We start from the raw sequence: 25201 nt of genomic DNA, 5'->3' as shown, positions 1-25201 counted from the left end.
GACCTCGGCTCCAAGATGCCTCTCGCCCTCCGACGCCATCGAGGAGACGGCCGTTCGGTCACGTTGCGACTGAGCTAGCCGCAGAGTTCCGCCAGGCACTTTGATTGGGCGCACGGCATTCGTCGACGGTGACGAGCTCTTTACTATGCGTAGAGGAGCACCTCGCAGGCGTTCTTCCACTCGATCTAGGCGGCTTCAGCTCTCTTCTGGTTGCCACTGACCGCTTGAATGAGCAGCCATTTGAGGGTCCTCCTTCTGCTAGAGCAACGTTTCTGGTGTGTGCTGCTCTCGCCGGTGTCGGCACTTTTGCCTTTCCGTGAAGCGAAGAGGCTTCACAGACAGGATGCGCTTTGTCAGGGCCGTACACCTCTTCAGCACTCTGATGCTGGAGCACTCGCGTGGATACTTCCAGGTTTGCCATGGCCATTGAGCTCATGTCTGGATAAGGTTCCTGCGCAACGCTTTCCTGCCGCTTGATCCATGACCAGACGAATCGGATAACTGCTTCTGCCAGCTCCGCGCAGCTTTGCGCGACGCACTTTGCCGTGTTGTCCTAGAGGGCGTTGACGCGTCAAAACAACCGACATCAGTCCGTTAGGAAACGACTGGGAAACGCAGATGATCTCAGCAATCCCCTCCATCAACTCTCTGCTTGCACCGGCTTTCTACATTGAGCACACTGCAGGATGGCCAATCTCATTTTCATCCCTTCTTCCGCAACGCCGTCAAATGACAGGCCATCAAGTCTTGGTCTGCGCGTGGGGAAAGCCCGGGCGGACACCGCAGATCGACATTCTACCAGGTCAAGGACGGACAATACTGGGTGAGCTGACCTACCACATGTTGTATCACCAACCGGCACGGACTTGGACACTGAAACCTGTCCAAGAATACTAATGAGACTTCCGCGTTGTTCGTTAGCTCTGGGCGAGGACGCGTATCTGCTCCTTGCGACCCGAAGGGTGCACTCCATGCCGTTTTTGCTCTGCAAGTCTCGGACCTCGCAGAGTGCGAATGCAAATAAAAGCCAGAAGTCTGCCAGGTGTTTTACTAGGAAATTTCCATGATTCTTAAGTTTTTTTTGGACGACTAGACGAATACCCTCAGGCAATTGCTGATACATATTGGTCGGTTCAACTTGTTCTCAAGCGCAGTATCTCCATCTGCACAAGAATTCATAGCTTTCATTCACCTAACGCCAGCATCGAGCCCCCAAATCGACATCAACATGGTCAAGACAGTCGTTATCCTCGGTGCCGCATACGGCGGCCTCGCGGTTGCGCACCGCCTGCTCAAGTACACGAGAAAGGATGAGCAGGATCTCAGAGTCATTCTCGTTTCAAAGGTAAGACATGTGCATATGTTGATTGGTAGAGCAACTGGGAGCCCGGACGACCATTGCAGGAACCGGAGAGTACTGCGGTACGCTTCGGACGCCCGTGGGGAGGCGGCGTATTAGCTGGCGATCCACCGTCTTACGCATGGGGGCGGCAAAGGACTTGCTATTGGGTTCACGATTCCCTCGGAGAAAAAAACAGGTCCCAAAAAAGGCCATTTCGGGCTGACACCATGGCAGACAACCCATTTTTACTGGAATATGGCATCTGTCCGTGCCATTGTGCCGGGCGTATTGAAGGATGAGCAGGTTTTCCAACCGATTGAGTCCGGCTTCGCACACTACCCAAAGGAAAGCTTCGAATTCGTTCTCGGCACCGCCACCGGCCTTGACCTGGCTCGCAAGTCGGCCCTTGTCTCCACCGCTTCCGGCCCGAGATCCCTGCCCTACGACTATCTGGTGCTCGCAACCGGCGCCCGGTCCGCGAGCCCCGACATGCCGTGGAAGAGCGCCGACTCGCACGAGAAGACGCTTGGCTTGCTGCACCAGACGGCGGAGAAGGTCAAGGCGGCCCGGCACGTTGTTGTCGCCGGCGCCGGCCCCACCGGTGTTGAGACCGCCGCCGAAATCCGTTTCGAGTACAAGGACAAAGAGGTCATCCTCCTCAGCGGCGACGAAGAGATTCTCGGCTCGGATCACGCTGCGAAGGGCATCGAGAACGAGATCGTCCGGCTGGGCGTGCAAGTCAAGCGAAACGCCCGGGTCGCCAACTCCCGTCCCCTGCCAGACGGCCAGACCGAGGTGACGCTCATGAACGGCGAGAAGCTCAAGACAGATCTTTACCTCCCGACCATGGGCCTGATCCCCAACTCCGAGTTCTTGGATCCCAGCTTGCTGACGGAGCGCAAATACGTCAGCGTCGATGACTGTATGCGCGTGAAAGGCGCCGACAACGTTTGGGCCTGCGGAGACTTGGTTTCGAAACCCCGCGCGGGCTTCATGGTGACCGACAAGCAGGTTGGTTGTTTCTCCCTCCATTCCGTTTCGAAAACAAACAAGTGACCGAAACTAATCAAAATCACATGAGCAGGCCGCCGGCGTCGTAAAGAATATCGAGCTCGCCATTAAGGGCAAGGACCAGCAAGTCGTCAAGGGCATGCCGGTCGACATCTTTGTGTGCTCCACTGGTCGTAGCCGCGGCGCCGGTCGCGTCGGCTGGGTCAAGGTCCCCTCCCTGTTCGTCTGGGCCGTCAAAGGTCGCACGTTGGGCTCAGACTGGCTACCCAAGTATACAAATGGTTCACAATGGTGAGCGGGCGATGAGTAAGGCCGATGACGACGACTTCAATGGGGGTGTCCTTGTAACCGTTTTATTTGTACCTACATCTTACAACCTCTTAATAAGACATTTCTCCGTCATCTGAAAAGGAGTGGGCTCTTCGCAGACTATATTTACGACTACCCCAATCTATCTAGTGCAATCTGCCAACTCCTCCGCCGAGCAGAGCGTTCTTTGGATTCGCGTCCGTGACAGCTCCCAAGATGAACATTATGGTCCTGCATGCACAAGTGCATGAAAGCAAGGGGACAGATTATTATAAAAAAAAAAAGGACTCCCGCGTAAATTTGACGTGAAAGATTCCCAGCCGCACCAGGCCCCAGAAACGAAATAGCCCAAGCCGGGCTCATGAGACCGCCATGCTTTCTTTTTGTTCGACATTGCTTCTCATCTGCTGAGCTTCTCATCTTCAATATCCCGACGCAGCTGCTCTAGTACTTGCTGTCGCGAGGAGAGGTGCGACTCGAGACCCTCCACTTGTTCTCTCACCGTCTGCAAATCTTCAGACACGCTCTTGAGACTAGCTCCGCCCTTGGCCTTGCCGGAGCCCTCCTCAAGCTCCCGGAGTTCCTTTCGCTTGTAGTCCAGCAGCTGCTCGAGCTCCCGCTTGACCAGAGCGGGCTTGCTGTCTCGTTTGCCGCCCTTCTTTTGCTCCACGCCAGCTTCGATACGCGCCATCTTCTCGTCGAGCTCCTGGAGCTGCTTCTTGAGCCTGACCTCCTCCCAGTCATCCGTCTTGGAAGTAGAGAAGTCGGTGCCGCTCGACTTGAAGCCGCTGCGACCAAGGCGAGTAAGATACTGATCGCCAAATTTTGCTTTCCGTCCCGTTGCCGTCGAGTCGTCTGCCTTTGTGGCCCAACGGGAAGAGGCGGGATTGTTATTGTCGAGTTGGTAGTCAATCTTGTTGCGCTCGAATGAGGCGCGCAAGGACGCGGGTACGGTCCGCGGGATGCGGAAGCCCTCATGGCGGTTGTTGAGAATGTGGAGGAAGGCGAGGCAAGCATCCTTGTTGATGGAAGAGCCGGCAGAGGGGTTGATTAGGTTCCACGCGGAGCGGATATCGGTGTCGGGAACATCGAGGGATTCGTAGAGGTCTTCTAAGGCAGAGACTGCAGCCATCACAGGTCAGCAAACAAAATGACGGCAGCAGGGGGCGTGCGAGCTTGGACGTACATGAGATTTCTCCCCGCGCATCCCGGTTCTCCTGGTATATCGACTCGTACTTGGACTTGTCCTGGGGCGTCATGTACCAGTCGAAGCCGTCCTTCAAACCAGGAGAGTCCGGATCGTCCTCGACCTGCTCAAAGGCAACTTGCTTCCCTGTGAGCGCGCGATTCGCCTGGACAAGATGTGCTTTGGACTCGGGCACGAGCCAATCGGGCAGCGTCGTGGGGACGTCTGCGTACTCCTTATCGAACACAATGTCATTAGCAGCTGAAAACATGAAGACCAACCAGCAGCAGCACCCACTCCGTTCAGAATGTCAAAAATGACTCTCATCGCAACGCAGAACTCCTCAAAATCGAGGTTGCCATCGTTGTCGACGTCGGCGAGATCCCAAACCCGCTCGAGCTGATTGTCCGTCAGGCCGCTATTCTTCAGCACCGGCGCGGCTTGTTCTCCTGTCAGGAACTGCGACCCGCCCGTCCGAGCCGAAAAGATGTTCCAGTACGTCTCAATTTCTTGCGCTTCGATGCGAGGAGCCATGTTGATGTCTGTACGAGTGCTGGAGGCGTTCGGAGGGGTGGTGTGCAAAGGTGGGCGGCGCCAGCGGACTGAAGATGCTCGGGCCTCGTTTGGCAGCGTCGGAGACGATTGGCCTGTTCGTCTTTTCGAGAAGACACCAAAGGAGAAGATTGGGCGCCAACGGGTGTAAATGTCAAGAACCAGTTGTCAGCGGAGAGTTGTCGTTGCTGAGTGGACCGTCGTCAGTTTGAGTCTTGCGAAGCTTGGCCAAGGACGTGGCTTGGGGTAAGTCGGGGGTGGTTCTCAAAGTGGGAGGCGGTGCTTCTGTGCATTGACTTGACTGGGTGTACGCCGTAACGTCCTGTGAAGCTCGGTGATGCAAGCTCGACCCACTGTTGTGGTCGACTAGGGTACCCTGGACGCTTAGCTCATCGTGCGATTACATAACATTAATGGCTCAACCACGCCTGAAGAATTACCCTCCTAGTCTTTCTCCAAAGTAAATTCAGTGAGGGAGGGCATTACACAGAGTGGGAATCACGGCATGTAAGCAATCTTCTTCATTCTGTACTACTCTACAAGCCGGCTCAATGTTTTGGTATCTCAACATGAAAAAGAGGCTTATGTCCAGATGAAGCAGCCGAAAATTAAATTCCAAACTGGTGTCTGCGGCCAACCAAATAAAATGCAAGCAATCTCAAAAAGAAAGCAAGCAAAAAAGAGGCTATCCACGTTCCTCCAAAGATTCCGGCCTCCCGCATTCAAGTGGATTATCCTCTTAAGAAAGGAAAAAAGAAAAAAGCAAGTAAAGGACGTTCTCTTATGTGGAGAAAATAACACCCTGAGTGAGCAAGTGTTGTAGCAATCGTATGTGCCTGCGAAGGTGTTGCTGGCGACCTGTAGTGCCAAGTTGGTGTAGTTTTTCTGTATGCAGGTCTCGTTTGTTCGTCTCTTTTCACAGATCGGAGTCAAGGCAGCTTCAGACAGCAGCACATCATAGCTGAGTTCATAACGTCACTCAGTCTTTCTTTGAGTTCTCAGTTGCGTGCTTTGCCTTCTTTGTGTTCTTGACTTGCTGTTCAACCGTTCTGAGAACAGAAGGAAATTGAACAGGCTGTGAAGCCAGCTGGACAGCTGTCTGTTGGCTAGTGGCCTGGGGCGCTTGATGATGTCCTGCCTCCGATCCCAGCCTATTCTCAAAGTACTGAGGACGAGCTTGTGGGTGCTGAGAAGCGACACCAAATGGGGAAATTTGGCCGCCTGCGTGTGCATTGGTTTGATGGACTTGCATGCTAGTGCCCGTAGCAGCGGTAGCTTCGAACGGCATGGGGGAAGTGTTCCTGTAGGCTGGGTATCCAAAGCCAACCTGCGAATTGTGCACGCTTGCTTCTGGTCGAAAAGCCGCCTCATGGGCTGACTTTTTATTGCGCTGATGGTACTCCATGTGTTCTGGAGAAAGAGCTTGGGCGGGACGCGACTGGGTGCGAGTAGCAGACTGTGAAGTTGGTTGGCTGTAGCTGATGTGTCCCATTTGAGCACCGGTGCAGTTCTGAGGCTGTGAGGCAGGCATTGCCTGGGGAGGCAGGACTGGAGAAGGCACTGGCGAACACTTCTGGCCAGTCTGGACTTTCGAGTTCTTGATCTTTATCCTGGGTTTGGCCACTTGTGGCTGGTTGCCTGTTGTGAGTTCGGCGAAAGACTCCATTGTCGTTGGTGCTGGGGCCGTGGAGTTCTCAGAACTGCCAGAAGGACCAAATGTCTCTGCAGATGCTGTCAATGCTGAAGCATCAGAATCCGATTGTGTCTTTGGGGATTTCTTCTTCGGCTTGGTTACTGTGGGCTTGGAGGTTGTCTTTGTAGTGGGCAGTTCAGCTCCGGCTGCGTTACCAGGCTCTTGCGAACCTGCGGGTTGAGCTCCAACGCCTTGGGCAGCGAGATCCTCGGATCTTGGATGCTTGCGAGGACGACCACGGCCACGCTTGACGGGCTGTGGTACAACAGAAGGCGTAGGATTATTCTCAGAGTTGCTGAGCTGCGAAGTACCACGCTGGTTCATCTCGGACTGTGCGGCTTGTATGGGGAGGTTTGGAGCGAATCCAGCCTGGTTGGCCTTTTGGACATGAGCAAGTTCGTGATGAAAAGCCTCCGGTGCGGATGAAATAGGTTGATTGGCAGTCTTCGCCATCGTAGTAGCAACCTGCTTTGGCTGTCTCTTGGTCTGCTTCGACTGTCGGGCCTGCTGCGCTGCGGGCATCGTCTTGTTTCGAGCATTCGGCTTCTTAGTGTTCGCCTTTCGGGGCTTTTTCGCGGGGGGCAGGTATTCGTCATCATTTTGACCATCATCATACGGCTCATACTCGTCATCGCTGTCATCGCACGCCCGCTTGCGAGATGATTTGGGCGCTGGCTGCGAAGCATAGCTCATCTCGACGCAAGAGGTTTCGAGCGGGGCTTGGTTTGGAACAGGTTCCAAGACGTTTCCTGCTTCACTATGAATTTCGGCGCTCTCGTGGGCTCTAGTCTGTTTCCTGTCAACTTGTGTCTGTTCGAAGTGCGCTGGCTCACTCTCTTCCACGACCGCATCAAGGCCACTACGGACTGGCTGGGACTCTGGAGACTCGGAGGCGTCGAGGATGAACGGCGAAGTGTAGCTTCCAGTTCCGCGTCTGGCCGCCAGTGACGTGTATTGTTGACCAGGGGCAGGTTTGTTGAATAGCCTGGACCGATGAGAAGTTGCTATTCTCGACGAGGTGGTCTGCTTGGGTGCAGCATTACTAGTCTTTGTAGGAGCTGCGACTCCCACGATTCCCCCGGCTGTCTTTTGGAATTCCTGTTGGTTCAACGTGGCGGTATTGCGAGGCCGATTGTGTGCGTCGCCAGCAGCCAGGTCGTGAGCGATTGTTTGCTCCACGGATGGCAGTGGCTGTTCATCGCCGGTTGGCTCGCGGTAATCAAGCAAAGGCCGTCCGGGAACATTCTCCAAAGCCCGGCCGGACTCATCTCTTTCTATGACGAAACTGGGGTCAATCGGAACCCCACGGTTTGCGTTAAGCTGTTGCTGCTGTGGAAGGAGAGGGTCGAGGACGTTGAGCGCATAGGGGTTTCCGTAATACTTGTAGAAGTGGCAAACTCCGTTGTTGAAATCCTCTGGCTCTCGCAATCGCTTGAGCCACAGCTCTGGCTCTTGGTCTTCGATGGGCTGGAAGTCCTGCACACGGTTGCTTCCTCTGCTCATGTAAAGCTTGACACGGCAGTAAGATAGCATGTCTTGATTGATGGGGAGCTCGACGAAGTTTGTAGACGTGCCACGCCACTTGTCGATGAGGTGAACAAGCTCAGAATGGCCTGACTTGCGCAAGAACGCACCGGCTAGCTCAATCTCGTGCTGGAAGAGTATATCCGTGGGGAGTCTAGGCCGAGCCAAATTGACGTACTCATCCACTGAGTGAAGGCCGTCTTCGGCGCGTCGGATGAGATCAGATACTGGGATCCTGTCAATCTTTCTGCACCAATCCTGAATCTCCTCATGACATTTGATGTAGGTTTGGATGAAAGTTGTGATCTGGTCTGTCGTAAGGTTCAGGCGGTGGACGGCCACTGAGAACTTATGAGCTTGGCAGAGAGTCGACAGGATTGCCCATTGCGCTCCGGTACCGATGCTGTCCCAGGAGTCCGGATCAAATTCATTCTGCAACGTGCCATCCATTCTTGACTCGAGTTCGCCTTGAGGACCTTCGTCAATCTGTTGCTGAGGCTCTGGCTCTGGCTCGGGCTCAGGCGATCCCCAGTCCAGATCATTGGTCACAGCCAGACAGAACTCCTTGAAGCTTTCGCCTCTCTTGGGGGTTCGCAGTTCGCCTGTAGTCTGCATGTCGTTCTTCTCCTCTCTCTGTTCCTCGATGCCGCACATGATCTCATCATCTCCTGCATCCAGCGGGGGCAGGTGCGCCACCAGCGCTCGACGTTCACCCTGGTTGTCATCCTGGTCTACTTTGCGTTAGGAAAACGTCTGGATTGTCGAGGGGCGGGGGAACGTACCGTTATCGCTGTCTGAATATTGAACGAGAGAATGATTGTCTCCATGCCAGTCTCCTCTGGCCCTTGCCTCAATGAACTGCTCGCTGGGTCCCGGGTGCTGGTCTAGCTCGATGGTTGGGAAAGCGCAGTGGCGAGCAGGCTCAGGGTCGAAGACAGGATCAGGAACAGTGAAAGCTGGTCTCTCGACTCCGGCCACCAGCATCTCAGCATAGCGACCGGGCTGGTGCGCTAGGGTTGACCGACGCAGCTGTCTGCCGTCACTGCCATGATCGGGCTCCGCCATGTTGATGCGACGAATTTTGCAGGAAGGTAAGAGAGGGTAGTTGAGACGAGTAAGATAATCAGGATAGATACTTGGAAGCAATGGTGTTTGCCGCTATCACCACCTAACGAGGGATGGTGGTGATATTGGCTGAAGGTAGCAAAAGGATGGGATGATTGATGCGACGGTGGAGTGGAGAGGGAAGTTGAGGTGGAGGGAAGGTGGACGAAAAGTCCAAGGTTGGGTGAGATGAGAAGAAGAGATGAGAAAAAGATTGCGGGTTGACCGATTTTCGTGCGTTGTGTGCGCGCGAAAACCGGTCAACGAAGGAGAAGGCAGGAGCAAGACCGGGCTAGCAGGAGTCGCTCCTTCCTCCTCGCTGAGAACCAGTGGTCTTGGTCGAGGTGAAGAAGTGCGGCCGCCAGATCGCACAATACACCCCCCAAAGACGCCAAGTGAAGTTTTCGTCAAAGGGCCAGCTGTGGAAGTTCCAAGCCAAGTCCAACGACGTCCTTCACCTCCCCGATCCGGTTGGGACATCGCGATGTTGTTTTCTTCGCCCAGCCTGCCTGCAGCATCATGACTCCTTTTCCAGGGTGCTCCTATGTCTGTTCCAAGCAGATAGTCGAGACCAAGTAAAGCTATACGATATATAAGCGAACAGCTTGGAATGCATCACTGAACATACGTCGACAAGTGCGAGAAGACCCAGCAGCACATGTGTCCTTCCATGAGATGCCATGCTAAGCATAGAGAGCGAAGAGCATCTTGCGAGATTGGAGCGGCACACATCTATTGCATACCCTACAGACTGTTGGCAGCAGTAACAGCCAGTCTCTATATTCAATAATGAGCCCTCGCCGACGAAAAAAGGGGTATACTGACTACCCCGGCGCCTCCCATGATTGCAAACCGAACGGCCCTCCAGTTCCCACGAATGCAGTATTTATGTACAAAAACCATGCTTCATCGCCCCGCTGTCCCACCTTCGGCAACGCCAAAAGCGTTGCTTACATATTCACTTACCGGCACATCTAGTTCTGGCCTGGGTCCACGAATGGAACGAACTTGGCTCTGTCTTCATATCGCTCACGGTCGACGACAAATCCATCGTAACCATCTCCCTCCATTCTGTCATCATCGTCTAGCGTAGCCTCTATGCCTCTCTTGCCTCCCTTTTGGCGGCCGTCGTTTTCGCCCGCTCTGGGGACATGTCTTGTCGCATCAGATACTATTCTCTGAGCATTGAGAAGATCCTCATAGGCCCGCAGCATCCTCTTGCTCTCCTCGTCAAAGTTGACCGAGAAACGTTGCACGGAGACAAACTGGACGCTGGGAATCATGGGCTGTCCGTAGACTGTCATGATGTATGCAGCAACGATGAAGGCTGATCGATCATTGCCTGTCTCGCAAACGACCAAGACCTTCCCGCCCCTAAAGTTGTTGCTGTCGATGACCATGCGACCGTCCTGCCTCTCCAGCGCCTGTGCATGGTAGACTTCGAGCAAGTGGTTGTTGATTTTCCGCACGACCTCTGGAAAACCTCGGACCAACTCGAAATTGTCGGCTACATCTAAATACTCGACCTTGATGCCGAGTGACAGTGCGGCTTTGTCGACGCTCATAAAACGTGCAGCTTGTGAGAATCTCGAAACGATTATCATGCTAATGCCGTTTTGCGCCAGCCAGTTGGCATCGCGAGCAATAGAGAGCGGTCCGAGGTAGAGAAAATCGAGGATTGGCTGTGCTTGGCGGCGTGCTTCATAGTTCCAGCCGACCGACCTGTCAGTGATGGTTTGTTTGACGTTGCGGGTTATGATACTGAGATCATCGCTCGTCAGGTGCATGGAGTCCACGTTGTCGAATGAAGGCAACAGTGCAGAGTCGGCACCCTTGGAAAACGTGAGAGGGATGGGGATGTAGGGCGGGCTGGGCGGTCTTTGGCTCCATGGAGCCGTGGCGATGGCGTTAGAAACGCTCTCGGGAGCTGATTCTGTCATGTTGATGCCCTCTTGATGCGGGGTTTTTTGACTTGTTTGGCGTTGTCAACGCAAGAGAGTATGTTTCGTAGCTTCCGTGCGCAATGACTCGAAGTGGCCAATGCTGTACTCCGAAGTGTGTTTGCCGGGTTTGTTTGCCAAGAGGCTTATTATCCTTCCGTGTACTTTCTGATCGTAGCAATTCGAGGTAGATATACTACCTAGAAACGTCGGACGTTGCGGCGATGCTTATGAGAGAGTGTGTTGCGAGAGGTGAAGTTGGTTGTGGAGATGGGAAGTGTACTCCAGGGTGTGAGTGGCACTCGCCGAGCGGTGGGGCTCTCGATCTAGCCTGTCTAAGCACGTGGGATCTGCGCTGAGGCAAGCAACCGCACCCGGAAGCCCCTGCGTCTTATTTTAACGTCGTTTCTTGGGTACCTGGAGACTCTCACCTTGAGGTGAACACAGCAAGGTGCCTTTAGCCAGCAACTTCGTATTTACCAGCAGGAACTAATCAGGGCCTATCCACCTCCATTTTGACTCAATGTGTTCCGCACCAGTTCTCTTATTCATTTTGTTGTACAATGGATAGTACAATGGATAGTAATTGGACTGCGCAATGAAAGGCACACAGGATGCAGCGCCCTCAACGAGTCCCTGAAGAAGATGAATGGCTTACAAGCAGACTCTACCAACATCGAAAATCCTTCAAAGGATTTTCCCGCAAACTTTCTGGCTAAATGGATCGGACGGGGTTGTTCAGCCGAGGCGAGTCCTGCCTAACGCCTACCAAGGTAGGCAGTAATACCTAGTCGGGTCCTTGCAACGTGGGACGTGAACGTCACAAATGTAGTGTGGTGAATAGCAGACGGGCACCGCCGACCTAGATGCGCAGCCCCACCCTGGGTCTCTCCCGACCTCTCGACTCCCAACTCCCGACCCTGATAGCTCACATCTTGCCCTTCTCTTTCACAACAGCCCGTGGTCTAGTGGGGTTACTAGGCGCTTTCATGCGAGTTTTTCTCTGAAAGTCCCACGCCACGGGTGCGCAAGTTCGAATCCCACTCTCTCAGTGGGTTCTTGCTCTGCCGCCGTTAGAAAAATCCCTTGCATCGTTACACCTGAGGTTGGTAAGAATCTCCTGGGGATTTTCATAGGCTGTTCAAGCTAAACTTTTTGCCTTTTGATCTTTAAAACGTTCACTCTATGTGGACCTTAATAAAACGTAGTCTTCTCCCTATCATTACTTTTATCAGGTATAAGAACAGTGTCCTGAGAAGGCTGTGCAGGTTGCATATAATATTTCAGTTTTAGATGGGATATGCAATTACTTGTGACGACAGCCTCTCTAATGTATGATGGATACGTTTTATGTAACGGCATAGGGAGCTGATGTGTTCAAACTTTCGTCTATTTATTGTATTTGAGATATCGTGACTATCTTGGCTCATTCACACGTCTGCCTTAAAGAGCCTCCTACAGCTCCTCAGAGACAGTCTCGCTCTTCTTCTCAAGGGCGGGGAAGTCAGCGAAGCCGAGCTCATACACGAGACCCAGAGTCATCTTGGCATGCTCAAGCATGTGGTCAAATGAGAGGTACTTGATGAGGTCGTCAACGCTGTGAATGTGTTGATCCGAGTCCTCAAAGGCAGACTCGATAACGAAAGCCGAAGGGTAGCCAGCCTTGCTGGCGGAAGCATGATCCGAGCAGGCGTATCCGCACTTGGTCTCGGTGAAAGGGATCTTGCAGTACTGTTGATATTGTCAGCATGATGTCGCGAGTCATGGAAGCAACGGGAAGAACGTACCTCAACAATGACCTTCTTGATGAAATCAGTTAATCCAGCATCAACGAAGTCGGTGATGACGCCAACACTCTCAGGCTTGCCGGCATCGAGCGTTCTTTGCACGAAGCCAGTCATGTCCTGCTGGAGCATGGCCTTCACATCACGTCCGTCCTGCTCGTATGACTTGAAGATGGCTTGGCTACCAAGGAGACCGCCCTCCTCGGCGCTGTACCAGTGAAACTCGATCGTGTTGTCGGCCTTGCCTTCGACGACGTCCTTGGACTTGAGCAAGGTACGAAGGACCTCGAGGATGGTCATGGAACCACTGCCATCATCGTCGGCGCCGGGCGCGGCCAGGATAGATGGCAGCCAAAGGTTGATGGAATCTTGGTGGGCACCAATGACGACTGTGCGGTTAGACTTGCCCGGAATTGTAACAATAATACTGCTTTGTTGCCATGTGTGGGGGAACGCCGCGGCGGAGACGTGCTTATCGGCACCTGCATCCTTGATGATGGAGTTGATCTTGGAGAGAAGCCACTCGGACGACTGGTGGCCGTAGTCTGACTTGTAGTATCGGGTGTGGAAGCTGGTAAACTTCTCGAGGTTCTTCTGGATCTCGTTCTTGTCAAGGTCCTTAATCAAGGGCTTGACCTTGTCTTGGAGCGTGCACTTCTCGGGGAAGACGGGCTTGGCCTTGGCCCTGGTGCGCAGGCCGGTCTTGCCAAAGTCCTGGTGATCGGTGATATCGAAGAAACGATTGCCATTCTGCAGAGTTGCACGTCAGTACACAAGAAGGACGGGATGCATGCAGTGTCGTCTTACCCGGCGGAGCTCCCACTTCTCCTCCTCGGTGACCCAGCGAGTGTCACCTTGGGCCAGCTCAATCAGGTACTTCTCAGGCTCGGAGCCGGCGGGATACAACTGGACGCGGTTGATCTCGTCCTCGGCAACAAAGCGGGCCATGGCCGAGTGCGCCAAGATGGCGAGAAGCGAAGCTTTGGTAACCTTCATTTTGGATTGATGTAGTTGATCAAGTTGTACAGTCTGGGGATGATGAGGTGGGCGGGTGGATGTCAGAGGGAAGAGGAGTCGCCGTCATGTCGCGGGTTGCTTTAATAGGTACGAATAGGTACCTAGCTAGGCAGGCAGGGGACGCCACTGCAACAGCTTACGCAGGACCCAACGTGTGGAACTGAAGCTCCCCTGTCTGCAACACATCACCCAGGTGCCGCTAGATTCAAGGCTAGTCATTGGATATTTGGTCACGAGAGACCCACCTCGCATCATGCTCCTCCAGTGTCGTTGCCTGGGAACGACGCCAGTGTTATCGGTAATGCAGGGGTCTAGATAAGAGGCATCGCCTTACCTCGGGTATCCGCATGGAACACTGAAGCTACCCAGAAACCATCACGTCATCTGCGCGGGAGCTTTCTTCTGTCCCATTTGTTGATATGCAGCCCAGCCGCTGCTGCATCAAGCTGAAGCTGCCAGCAAATACGCCGGGCCTCCAACATGCTGCTTGACCCAGAGATCACGGAACTCACCCCGCGATCTCGATATTTGCCGCGAATGCCGAGATAAAGCCCGATGGGGAAAAGAGCATCGTGAGACATGCGCATGGCCAAGCGACGTCTCCAGCTTCAGACGAACCAACCCACAGCAGAGGCTTGTCTGGCGCCGCTTAACATTCAGCATCAAGCGTTTCGCCGCCGCAAAAATACATGCAACACCAGGCATTCGCCCGTCGTCTCCGACCGGACTACTACTCTGGCCCTCATTAGTTTATCTATGAGAGAGCGGACGGGATCTCGAGTTCTCCAATGGGTGTGGTCGCATGTGTCGGAGTCCAGTGGTGTTGCTCCTTGAGAACAATCGATCGCACCACGCCATGGCTTGTACAAATGCCCGCACTCGGATTGGATTGCCTTGCCCTGTTGAGATTTGGGTCTCAAGTTTGCTTAGGAGCCAAGGTGAAATTGGGTGAATTTGGTACGCAGGCGAGCAGTCCTGAACTAGGGACCTGGGTAGCAGCAGTATAGTGCCAGTAGAAGAGATGTAGATGGACTCTCAAGCACGGCTCTACAGGGAAAACATGCGGGGACATGATACCCGGCCCTTCGGCGTGTATCGCTCTAATCCCTTCCAAAACAAATGCCCGGCTTACCAATTCGAGCTCATCTGAACCTACATCTAACTTCGGACGTGGCAGCTACCACAAAGTCCCTGTATGGGTTGCAAAAAACATGGTTGGTTCGGGGAACGGACTTTGGGCGCGGACAGCAAACCTTCGTCCGGAAGAAGGCGATGATCTTAAGGGGAAACATCGCATTTCCCCAATCCAGATCCCCGCCCGTATATAAAGGGACTTTAGCAGCCGCCGTCATGCCGGGAGCAGTGTCATGCATGACGCTACCACCTCTATTGATAGCCTAGCCTTATTTGAGCTCCTACATCTCCTAATAAACATCCCCTCCTCCTCTGCATTTACCTCAGAATACTCCTCCAGTTCCTCTCGAACCACAGGCCCCTCGTCACTCAATTGAGAGCCACCGACACCATGGCAGACTCTCGGCCAAACGACAAACCCTTCGACCTCATCCAACGCGGGGTCAAGAGGACCAGCGTACCAGGCATCCTGACCTTCGTCGGCCTTCGCGGTCTTGATCCAATACTCCAATACAAGCTCATCGCTGGTGGTTGGGGCGCCTCCCTCCTCTCCAAACTCGGTCTCAATGTCGTTCTGCCCCTCACTGCCGCCTCCAACACGGGCATCGCCCTCATCGACAACCTCAACCTTCCCCTCCCGCACCTGATCCTCCTCGGCATGTCTGTTGGCTCCTTCGCCAAGCAGGCGTACTGGGTCGTCAGTGTTTGTGCTGAAGAGTTCGGCCCCTCTGCGGCTGTGCCCGTGAGCATTTACAACACACTCGTGAATAGCGCCAATTCGTTACTCTTCCTCGCCGCCTCGACCTCCGTTTTGGCCTCTCCTCTCTACTTCCCCGGCACCTCTCTGCCGTACCAGGCCGTCCTCGGAAGTGCCCTGTTCGGCATCGGCATGTTCCTCGAGACCGCGTCCGAAGAGCAGCGCAAGCATTTCAAGGCGAAGCCTGAGAACCAGGGCAAGGTCATTCGCGAGGGCCTCTGGAGCTGGGCGCGTCACATCAACTATGGTGGTTATGCTCTTTGGCGCGCGGGCTACTGCATGGCTGCGTCTGGCTTCATCGGCGGTACCATCATGGGTGTTGGACAGGCATTCGACTTTGTCTCGCGCGCCGTGCCGGTATTGAACGAGTACTGCACCAAGAGGTACGGCGAGCAGTGGGATCAGTTCAAGAAGGAGACGAAGTGGGTTATCCTACCTGGCATCTACTAGTCACCTGGTCCAAATGGTATTCAATACTGATGATGAGGTTTCGGTATGCGAGCCGCTCAAGTGGCACTGCACCAGAATTGCCTACAAGTTTATCATGTTATACACAACGATTTATCACACCAGGCCACAAGGCAACGCAAAGTAAAATGCGTCTCATGTAATAGCATCTATATCGGAGTTCCTCAGTCGACCGGGGTATGCAAGTGTCCTCCAGATGCGGGCTCACGACTGAACCATCAACCATATGCCTAGAAAATGAAAGAGTTTGATACATGATAAGAGGCAAATGTCAAAATGTCGCCCAGCCCGCGACCCAGCTGGCGTATGCTTTGCATCGTATGCACCCTCGCTCACATACTGTCTTCCATTTGCCGACTCCGTACCTTTGCCCAGTCGTCGCGCTCCTTCTTACCACCCTGATCCTCCAGACCCATGCCTCGCTCAACCCATTCGCGACTGCCCATATGACTCAAACGAGAGAGCGCACGTGCAAACGCGAATGCCTCCTCGTCGCCCGAAAAAAGACCCGAGAGACCCTTGATTGAATCAATGTTCTGATCCAAATCCTCGAGCAGATGACTCATCGCGCCGTCGCCCTGTCCAGCTTCTTCCTTGCCCTGCTTGCCTAGCGACTCCTCCAATTCCGCGCGAGACACGAAGAGCTCCGTCAGAGGCTTCTCCGTCGTAAGAACAAGCTTGGCATGCGACTCGTACACGGCATCGATAAAGGTGATGAAACGACGTGCCAGATCTCGCTGGCGGTAAGTCATACCCGGGATTTCGGTCACGATGAATGCATCGTAGCAGCGCACCAGCTCAAGGTAGTCGGCGGCGGACGTAGGCTTGCCGATGAGCTCGTCAAAGGTGAACCAGGCGCAGCGGCCGCTCACGCGCGGCACGTGGATCTCGCGGCCCCAAACCTTCTGAACCTCCGGGTGAGGCTCGGGTGAATCGGGGTCGCCGAGGAAGCGGAACCATTTCTCGGCGTGGGAGCTTGCGTGTGCGTCCAGCGGCGTGTGGTAGACGCCAGAAGGGGGTCTTGGGATTTTGCGATAGTCTGTCGGAGAATCTAGGTTGATGACGTGAAGCCGGTTCTTGAGCAGCTTGATTGCCGGAACGAAAGACTCGCGCTGGATGCCGTTCTTGTATAGTTCGTCGGGGTGTCGGTTCGATGTGGTTACCAGTACAACGCCATGCGACATGAGTGATTCGAGCAATCTGTTGACGGGTTAGTCGGCCACAGTTCCCACGCCTAGCTTGTGCCGCTCAAAACTCACCTCCTAAGAATCATAGCATCTGCTACATCTGTACACTGGAACTCGTCGAAGCAGAGGACATTGCCCTTCTCTGCGATGTCGGCGGCGACAAAAGGCACAGCGTCGACATCGTTACCGTGCAGCATCTTCATCTTATGAAGGCGCTTGTGGACGTCTTGCATGAAGTTGTGGAAGTGGATTCTCGTCTTGGACTTGACGGAGCTTGGCAGGGTGTCATAGAACAAGTCCATAAGCATCGTCTTGCCACTGCCGACATCGCCAAACAGATAGAGCCCGCGGGGCAGATTGGCCGGAATGGCGCCAATCGCGGCTTGCGCTTTGCCTCCGCCGAACCAGGATCCGAACACTGATTTCGCAGGTTTCAGGGAATCGAGAGTCGGGTGCACGACTGCTGGCGCTTGGTAGTTGACGAGCTCGTCGTGAAGGTGTTGAAGGCTCTGAATGATGCCTGTCGCCCACCCGATCGCATTAGCATGTGATCCTAGCCTTTGCGCCGCAAACCTTCTCACCTCTCTGGTGTTCGTCGTTTCGCAAGATGCCTTTGTCCACCCGGCGATCGTACTCCTGGATCGGACCAAAGTCATCTCTCGTCACTGTTGCCCCTTTAGCTCCTGCGCCTCTCCCCTCGGCTTCTATGAACCCACCGTTGCTCCCCTCTGTTGCCGCTGCTACCGCTGACGCCGCCCTTCTCTGTCCAGCACAGCTCGCGTATTGCGGCGCCGGAAAACATTGCGCGACCGTGGTTCTGGGTTTGTTGGCACTCGTCCTGCTCGCCAGACAGGCTGTACAAAGTGTGCGGCGGGGGGTGGGCTGTCTCGGGAGGCTTCGGGCGAGCGGCGGCGACAGGCATAGGCGACGGAGGGGGAGGGAGGAAGACGCAGCGACGCCGCGCATGGTGGGCTGCGGGCAGATCAACAAAAACAGAACTCTATAAGAATCGATGCGCGCAGAGACATGTTATGCGATCCGCGCTCTCGGTGCATTGGCTGAACGAGAAGATGCAAAAGGGGTGATGTGGAAGCCACAAAAACGCTTTCGTCGCCCAGCACATTAAAAAATGACGCTGTGCCTGCCGCCGGCGATACTTGTAGGTGCCGAATTAACGGGTTAGTGGAGTGGGCGCCACGGCTGACCTCGGGAAGACATCCTGCCCGGATTCTTCGTTCTTCGGTGTTCAGCGTGACAATGTCCCGCCTGCTGTTGGCGGTCGCAGGGCACCTTGGCAGTGCCGTCGCGGGGCCCCCCACCTTGCCGAAGTATCTCCTTTCCTCCTCGTCTCATTGGACATCCTTTCGCTGCACCAAAGCATCGGATGTGGCTGGTGATGGCCTCAGCTTCTTCGGCATTGGCGCTCAGACCAGATGGTTCAAACCAACTTCATCCCTTCAAACCGTGGGATTGTCGAGTCGGACGAAAACCTGTTTTGATACGGACGAACACCGGTTTCGTTGTTTCTGCACTGAATTTGCCTTCATTCTCTAATGCATTGACAAGGTCCCCGGTGACCCCCGAGTTGAACGCTGGGGACGAATGTGTATGAGAACCAAAACATGAGCTGCGCTTCAGGGAGAGCATCTCGCAAGAGGCCAAGATATATAGCAATCGAACATATTAGGTTTTCCTAGTCATCTGCATTGAGCATCCACGCGACGGTAAATTTACAGCTTCTAGGGTTACACAAAGCCATCCATCCCCACAGCTTTCAACAGATGATTGGCAAGTTAATACCAGGCATGTTTGACATCACTGGGTGGGTTTCGAAAAACATAATCTGCACCGCGTGGCGATTTTCGTCCGCGGTTGGCGTCCATACCCTCAGAGCCTTGGATCCCGGTGTAAGCAGGAGTCAAACCAGGAGCCCCAGACAGAAATTATCTCGGGACACGAGCCGGCTCCTTTAATCCCGGATGAGATGGGATGGGGTTTTCTACGGAAGCGAACATTCTCAACCAAAGGACTTGAGGGGAGTTATAAGAACATTTTGCTTCTCAACAAAAGAGCGCGAAAACCATTCATACATCAAGAGTGCGCCTCATCAGCAGGCACATCTTGGCAAGCTTGGATTGACCTTAATGCCGATGGAGCCGCTCGCAGAGCCCCGTCCAAGTGTTGTTGGAGATCGTTCTGTGGGAATTCCAGACTGTGCTTATGATTCTAGACTCGATTCGCCACAGGCTGGGCCTGATGCGCAAGCACTAGACCAAAGATCTAGACCTCCAAAGATCGGTTGCCCAACTGCCCGACAGCCTCGCATCATGTTGTGCTTTCGCACTCGTTCAAAATTGAGGCCTGCAACCGTAATGTCATATTAGAGAAGCTCATGACCATTCAGCTAATATTCACAGGGGTTTCCAGGCAGAAGCAATCCCTCACCCAGCCTGTCGATGTGGAAAAGGGGGTTCGCTGAGGTTAGGTGCCCGTAGTCCGCGGAGGCGCATTCGTTTGTCTCAAACATTGAACGGTTTATTGCAGCCTCCGTAAGGTCTAGACGTCCATGGGCAAAGAACCCTGGGACTCTCATGACCCAGGTACGCATCCCCAAGAGCAAGCTTGCCCAACAGCGGACAGATCCATCCCTGTCAACGTTACCCCCCAACGGACGTCAGGCTTCACTACATTGCCCCTCAGCCTCAAGGTGAAAGGCAGGAGAGATCCATCGCATGCAACCGTCGGCTGATTTCTTGCTGTCTCTGCGTTAGCGGTGGTACACGGCATTGTCGTGTCTTGCTTCCTGTCATCACACCAATGCACACACCGGAAGAGTGCTGGGTACGCCGTGGGCCTTGAGGTACTCCGGGGTGTCAAATTTGGCAAGGGGTGACTTCGGGGAGAATCCTCAATATCGATGCAGCAACACTTGCATACTGGAGCCAGCAAAGCTTGTAACTAGCTGGTGGTGCCTTACGTCAAAGATCGTGGCATCGGGTCTCCCGTCAACCTCCTGAAAATAGAAGCATGCAGCAACGAGCAGCGAATGTGAGCTTCTACCTACTGTCGGGGAAGGAGAAGACCTGAAGACTTATGTTCTTATCCACAATCCTGAGAAACACGGGGAGAAGCAATAGGGGGCAAGATTGCTGGCTGCTCAGTGCGGTCGTGGGGCTCAATCCTTCGCTCAGACGGCCAACGATGCTCAAACAGTCCTCTAGTATAAGTAATGATGCCATACTAATCCTCTCTCTCAAACCTCACGATATTATCAAGCCAAGTAGCCGTGCCTTAAACGCGCTACAAGTCTTATCGAAATCGCTCGACATCAGCGCGAGGGGCAACTCTCACAATTTATCACGGCCGATGCCAGATGGTTTGAAATACTGATCATCGGAGCTCGGTGCCATCTTTCTTACGCATCGAGATCTCGAGTTCGGGATCCGAGCCCGTGGCCGTGAAATTTGTGGAGTTTACACTAGAAATTGTCCGTGACTCATGTTGTGCTCCAGGACAGGTCCCTGAAGATCAAGCCGTGCGATGTGACCTCAATTACCAGCGTACACGGTGTGATGCTGATAGCAATAATCTTCGGAGACGTGCGGAAGTATCCTTATGAGTCTCTGTTGGCTTAGACGTCTAAGGCTACGCAGTTGCAGCATCCCGCTGCGACGCCCTGGGCGCCTTGACCTGACGACAGTCGGAGCTGTACAGTAGGTACTCAAGTCTTTGATAGGTGCTTGGCTTTGTTGTCGTGCCTCTACTTCGAGTCTAAAAGAGCATCGATCAAGGGGTCAGTATGGATATGGTGAAGGGAATCTTTGCACATCCGTTGTTCGTCGAACAGCGTGATTGTGAGATTCCAAGTCGAAGACGCTGCCCTATCTCGGGAGGTAATATAATAACTACAGACGAGAAGGTCCTCTGCAAGAGATCTCGAAACAAACGCGCACTGGAGCACAATTTCGGCAAGCCATTCGCCGCCCCAAATTGAGTCGAATTTGCACCAATCGAACAACCTACTGCGCCCCTGAACCAGGCACAATGGTCACCGTACCAGGGATTAGCAAGGTTCAAAAACGATACCTTTCAACGAGACGTAATAGAGCACGGCAAAGGGAGGAAGACTCGTGGCTGAAAAAGACGTTTCTGCCCCTTGTTAGCAGCTGGCTCAGGCCCCAAGATCCTACAGCCCCTGAAGTGGGAAGATGCTTCTTTCCCAGTCCCAAGGTCACCTTTTTGATCGATAAACCGGAAGATTTGATTTGCCAGATATGCCAATACAGTCGTCTGGCTTTTCAGGAGCAGACTGAGATCGAAAGCGGAAGGAGGCATTCCGACAGCATCCCCTTGATCATGCCTTGCGGGCATTTGGCAGGAGCTCGATGTCTGTCAAAATGGCTCCGAGAGAATAGCAGCTGCCCGTTTTGCCGTTGCGAGCTCACTTACGGCCAGTGTGGACATGGAGTACCTGCACGCCACGTCACAAGGGAGGAAATCTTCCTGATACCTACCACGATCCCAGACGGAGGCCACATACCAGACCGCTGCGCCGTATGCTACAAGGATGCGCTCAGGATAGCTGTTCAGACACGATTACAGGCTTGCGAGCGTCGATTCGTGCGGGCAAGAGACCGTTTTCTCGCATCCAACAGTCCTTCTGACGCCAGTCTCTTGATACAAAGAAAGGCGGACTTGGAAAACATTATGCTTGACGAGTACCACATCAAGGTCTCCAGCGCGTGGCTGACGTGCTGGTAAAAAGTGACCGGACGAGGGTCCGCAAAGAAATTGAGTACCGAGCGCACAGCCGGTTGGCTGCGGACCAGCGGAGCAGCTCAAACCTATCAGGCGGGCGTGGGATGTCCAAAGAAGAGACGACTGTTGGGTGAGACACACGGTGTAGAAAGTCTCGGATTGCGCGTAGGCATCATCAAGACGAGGATGGCAGCCGACAGGTCCTCTCTTTGGGGGTTGATTTCTTTTTCTATGCTTCCTCCACTCCCCTAGATCACATGCTGCTGAATGTTTTGCCAGGAATAGACGACCCACGACGCCGAAATTGGCATCGACGGAAGGCTTTGACGGTTACAGCGGTGGCAGGCTTCCATGGGCTGGCCACCTGGGAGCTGTGTGTTCTGGCCATCAGCTGAGGTCGATGGGCGGTTGGGCGGATATGAAAAGTGATGGCTGGGCCTTCAGCAACGAGTTTCGAGACGATTCTCGAGTGCCTGAAGCAATACTCGGTAGCAGGCTGGGTAGGCCGGCAAGACCAGGCAATCGCAAAATTTGGAGCGGAAGGATCAGGTGCTCTGGCAGTCGGATGCCACCTGGCTGCAGACGAAGCGTGATAGCAGGGCTAATGCATGTATGGAGTGGCAGCGGAAGGCACCCGGGAGGCTGCGAGGCAGGCCAGGACGCACGCCATGGGCGCACACACAAGGCAGGCCAATGCAGTGCGTTTCTCCAAGTTGATTGAACCAGCCAGGGCGAGGTCGGAGGTGGCAGAGGCGAGAGCCGCCTTTTTTTTTTTTTTTTTTTTTTTTTTTTTTTTTTTTTTTTTTTTTTTTTGCCTTCCTTTCTTGAGACCGAGACGGGAGACGGGAAGAGAGGCAAAAGATGAAATAAGAATGAAATCTTAAAGCCGTCATTTGCTGCGTGGGTGCGTATGGCATGTATTGGCGGCGGTGACGCCTCAGCACCGTTCGCATTCTCGAAGCCCTTGTGCTGCTGAGAGCTGACCCGAAATAGTGGACCGGACGTCTTTTCGTTACGTAGCAAACGAGAAGGATTGTCGTCAAAGATGCGTGACATGTAAGAGGTGGACGAATACCGGGATGGATACGTCAACGGACGTGGATGCGATGGTGGAGTGCACCGGAGTTCAGTGCATGTGGAAGGGAAGAAGAAAGCCCAGGTCCTGTCCACCTGTCCTGGTGGTGATGGGCTGCAGTGTCGTGGACTCGTGGTGCTACCTAACTAAGCAGAGGTGGAGAGGCACGCCAAGTGGACCTCCCTAGCGTAGGTACTGGAAATAACTATGTGGGTCCCGGAGGTAAAGGTTAGTGTAAGGTAAGGTAGGCGCGGGCGGCCAGGGCTCGGATGTGCGTGCCTTAATTACTAGGTACCTTGCCTACCTACCTAAGGTTACCATCTACCAACCTAGGTACCAAACGCTGCGTCTTGGCCCCTTCGGTCAGTAAGGAAGTGCTACCTCACGGGTAATTCCATGCTGTTAACGCCAGACGGGCCAGGAAACGGCGAGACAGCGTTAGTGCGCCCTTGTCTTGGGATGTCTTGAGTACCCCCCAGTCTTCCCTGCCCGGCGATCGTGGGGTCCCAAAAACCCAGCATCACTCCAACCGGGGCCGGGGCAGCTAGAGCAAGCTAGAGCAAAGATGGCACCCCCGGCCCGTGGTCATGGTGTTTTGTGGCTGCCTCCAACGGCTGGTCTGGTCTAGTCTGGCCTGGATAGAGGTACGAATAGGTAATCAAGTAACAATCCTTCTCCGACTAAATACCCAGCAGCTAACCTCACCAACCAGAACCATGCTCTGTCTCTCTCTCTCTCTTTTTCTCGATACTCATGTTCACCGAGTATAGAGTCCGAGCCCCCAGAGCCACTGTACATCTCTCTCGCTCCCTCGTTCCGCCTCCATGCTCCATCCCATGTCTCTCACCCGACTGGTTACTCATAGGTTCCCGTCTGAGCCTGGGTGCTCTATCCGGCCTGCATCTGTCGCTCATCACCGACACGCGCACACTGCAACCCCAACTCATCCCGCTCTGCCTCCCAAATGAGACATGCATGGAACGTCTAGCTAGGCCATACCGTAATCGACATGCTGTGCCAGTGTGCCTGCCGGACGCCCCTTGTCTAGTAAACTGCTTTGCAGCGTCTGTATACACTACGTGACTACTATGTAGGTGCCTTCCTGTGAGGACGTACGCACCTCGTACTCTTAAAAGGCAACCAAGAGATAGGACGACGCAGACCCTGAAGGGTCCCCCCTGGGAGCTGCTCCTGGTCAGCAACCAAACCCTGCAGCCGCTTCCCCGGCCGCCAACCACGATCCAAGCCGCCCAGAAGCCCGCAGACACAAACAACGACGAACCGCCGTACCTACCACGCTGCCTGGCCTCTCTCCGACGTCCAACCCAACCCCCAACGGCCCTGCCGCTTCTTCTTGATCGGTCGACCCGTGAACCCACACCTGACTATTCTAATCGTCATGAGCGGCCATACCGTTGCATCATACCACCATCTGACAGGGGAGCCATTCCCCCCAATCCAATCGACCGGGGACGTAACGAATTCTTGATTATTCTGGACACTCTCCAACACGGTAAAGCCCCTAATCTTCTGCTATCCATTTGACGTCCACAAGTCACCTTTTAGCGTCAAACAGGTTCTGGGCTGTGATTGGTTACTCGATTTGTTAACTGGATATTTTTTGAGGAGGCCTGATTCGACGAAATTCCCTGTTGATCAGCAGCACTAAAAGGTGTAGTCGTGGACGTCAAATGGATGGATATCTCTCAAGCCAGTCGCCACCGCCGCCTCCATTGGCCCAGAGACAGAGTCCTGCGTCTAGTTGTGCATCGTCCGTCGTTGGGTTGACGTCTGCTGCAGCCTGTAAGCTCGTCGTGCGGGCTTTACAAAACAATGATAGTCCGGGAGACTCTTCTTCCTGCTGCATGGGGCAATCCCCCTTACGCAAGCTCGCCTACCGAGTTTGTCACCACGTCTCCACAGAGAACAGATCATCGACCTATTTGGATTTATGGAATCACCCAAGCCAACCGATGCCTCGCAGCAGAACGGGCACTAGAGTTCCCGTCAACGAACCGGAACGGCCAAACAAATCCAAACACCTGGGATTCAGGATCTACCACAGCCCAGGTCTCGGTTCCCCAGAGTATACCCATGCTGTGCCGGGCCTCGTTGGCCTGCCTAAGTACATGTCTCGCCCCCAAGACGGCTGTTCATATTCTCGAGTGCCCACAAGCATCCCTCTTGCATTCTTGAGCTCTACTTCCACCTCATCCTCAAGCTACTGCGGATTCTCCGGCTTGAGCAGGAGTAGCGACGTAGCCAGGTCCTAGGAGCTTCTGGTTGTCTTTTCGTCATCCCAGATTCAATTTTCAGAAGAAACAGTTCATGCAATCACCGTTGCGTCGGTGATGCCGCTG

At 54.1% G+C, this 25201-nt stretch overlaps 7 protein-coding genes across 7 annotated transcripts; 2 read left to right on the top strand and 5 right to left on the bottom strand.

The window, feature by feature from the left end:
• Positions 1-1228: 1228 nt before the first annotated feature.
• On the top strand, positions 1229-2648 carry ptaL-3 (Oxidoreductase ptaL; the record flags this gene model as incomplete). The annotated part of the gene is made up of 3 exons (XM_036640133.1): positions 1229-1345; positions 1577-2353; positions 2427-2648. 3 exons carry the CDS (start codon positions 1229-1231, stop codon positions 2646-2648), a joined length of 1116 nt encoding a protein of 371 aa, XP_036495031.1.
• Positions 2649-3062: 414 nt separating this feature from the next.
• END3 (Actin cytoskeleton-regulatory complex protein END3) lies at positions 3063-4382 on the bottom strand (the record flags this gene model as incomplete). Its single annotated transcript, XM_036640132.1, has 3 exons — positions 3063-3784; positions 3849-4083; positions 4146-4382. 3 exons carry the CDS (start codon positions 4380-4382, stop codon positions 3063-3065), a joined length of 1194 nt encoding a protein of 397 aa, XP_036495038.1.
• Positions 4383-5379: 997 nt separating this feature from the next.
• On the bottom strand, positions 5380-8682 carry CGCS363_v008282 (uncharacterized protein; the record flags this gene model as incomplete). The annotated part of the gene is made up of 2 exons (XM_036640131.1): positions 5380-8348; positions 8400-8682. The coding sequence occupies 2 exons, from the start codon at positions 8680-8682 to the stop codon at positions 5380-5382; spliced, it is 3252 nt and encodes a 1083-aa protein (XP_036495037.1).
• A 1013-nt stretch (positions 8683-9695) lies between these two features.
• styx-a (Serine/threonine/tyrosine-interacting protein A) lies at positions 9696-10661 on the bottom strand (the record flags this gene model as incomplete). Its single annotated transcript, XM_036640130.1, has 1 exon — positions 9696-10661. One exon carries the CDS (start codon positions 10659-10661, stop codon positions 9696-9698), a length of 966 nt encoding a protein of 321 aa, XP_036495036.1.
• A 1455-nt stretch (positions 10662-12116) lies between these two features.
• On the bottom strand, positions 12117-13441 carry LAP1-3 (Leucine aminopeptidase 1; the record flags this gene model as incomplete). The annotated part of the gene is made up of 3 exons (XM_036640129.1): positions 12117-12392; positions 12449-13195; positions 13253-13441. The coding sequence occupies 3 exons, from the start codon at positions 13439-13441 to the stop codon at positions 12117-12119; spliced, it is 1212 nt and encodes a 403-aa protein (XP_036495035.1).
• Positions 13442-14987: 1546 nt separating this feature from the next.
• Positions 14988-15803, top strand: erg-3-1 (Delta(14)-sterol reductase; the record flags this gene model as incomplete). Its single annotated transcript, XM_036640128.1, has 1 exon — positions 14988-15803. The coding sequence occupies one exon, from the start codon at positions 14988-14990 to the stop codon at positions 15801-15803; it is 816 nt and encodes a 271-aa protein (XP_036494292.1).
• A 350-nt stretch (positions 15804-16153) lies between these two features.
• On the bottom strand, positions 16154-17930 carry AFG1 (the record flags this gene model as incomplete). The annotated part of the gene is made up of 4 exons (XM_036640127.1): positions 16154-17021; positions 17081-17528; positions 17590-17673; positions 17753-17930. 4 exons carry the CDS (start codon positions 17928-17930, stop codon positions 16154-16156), a joined length of 1578 nt encoding a protein of 525 aa, XP_036494293.1.
• Positions 17931-25201: the final 7271 nt, after the last annotated feature.

Source organism: Colletotrichum siamense (genome assembly GCF_013390195.1).
Source record: "Colletotrichum siamense strain Cg363 chromosome Unknown KSG_Cg363_contig05, whole genome shotgun sequence".
Classification (NCBI taxonomy): domain Eukaryota; kingdom Fungi; phylum Ascomycota; class Sordariomycetes; order Glomerellales; family Glomerellaceae; genus Colletotrichum; species Colletotrichum siamense.
The sequence above is the reverse complement of the archived record's forward strand: the minus strand, read 5'-3'. Positions and strand labels throughout refer to the sequence as shown.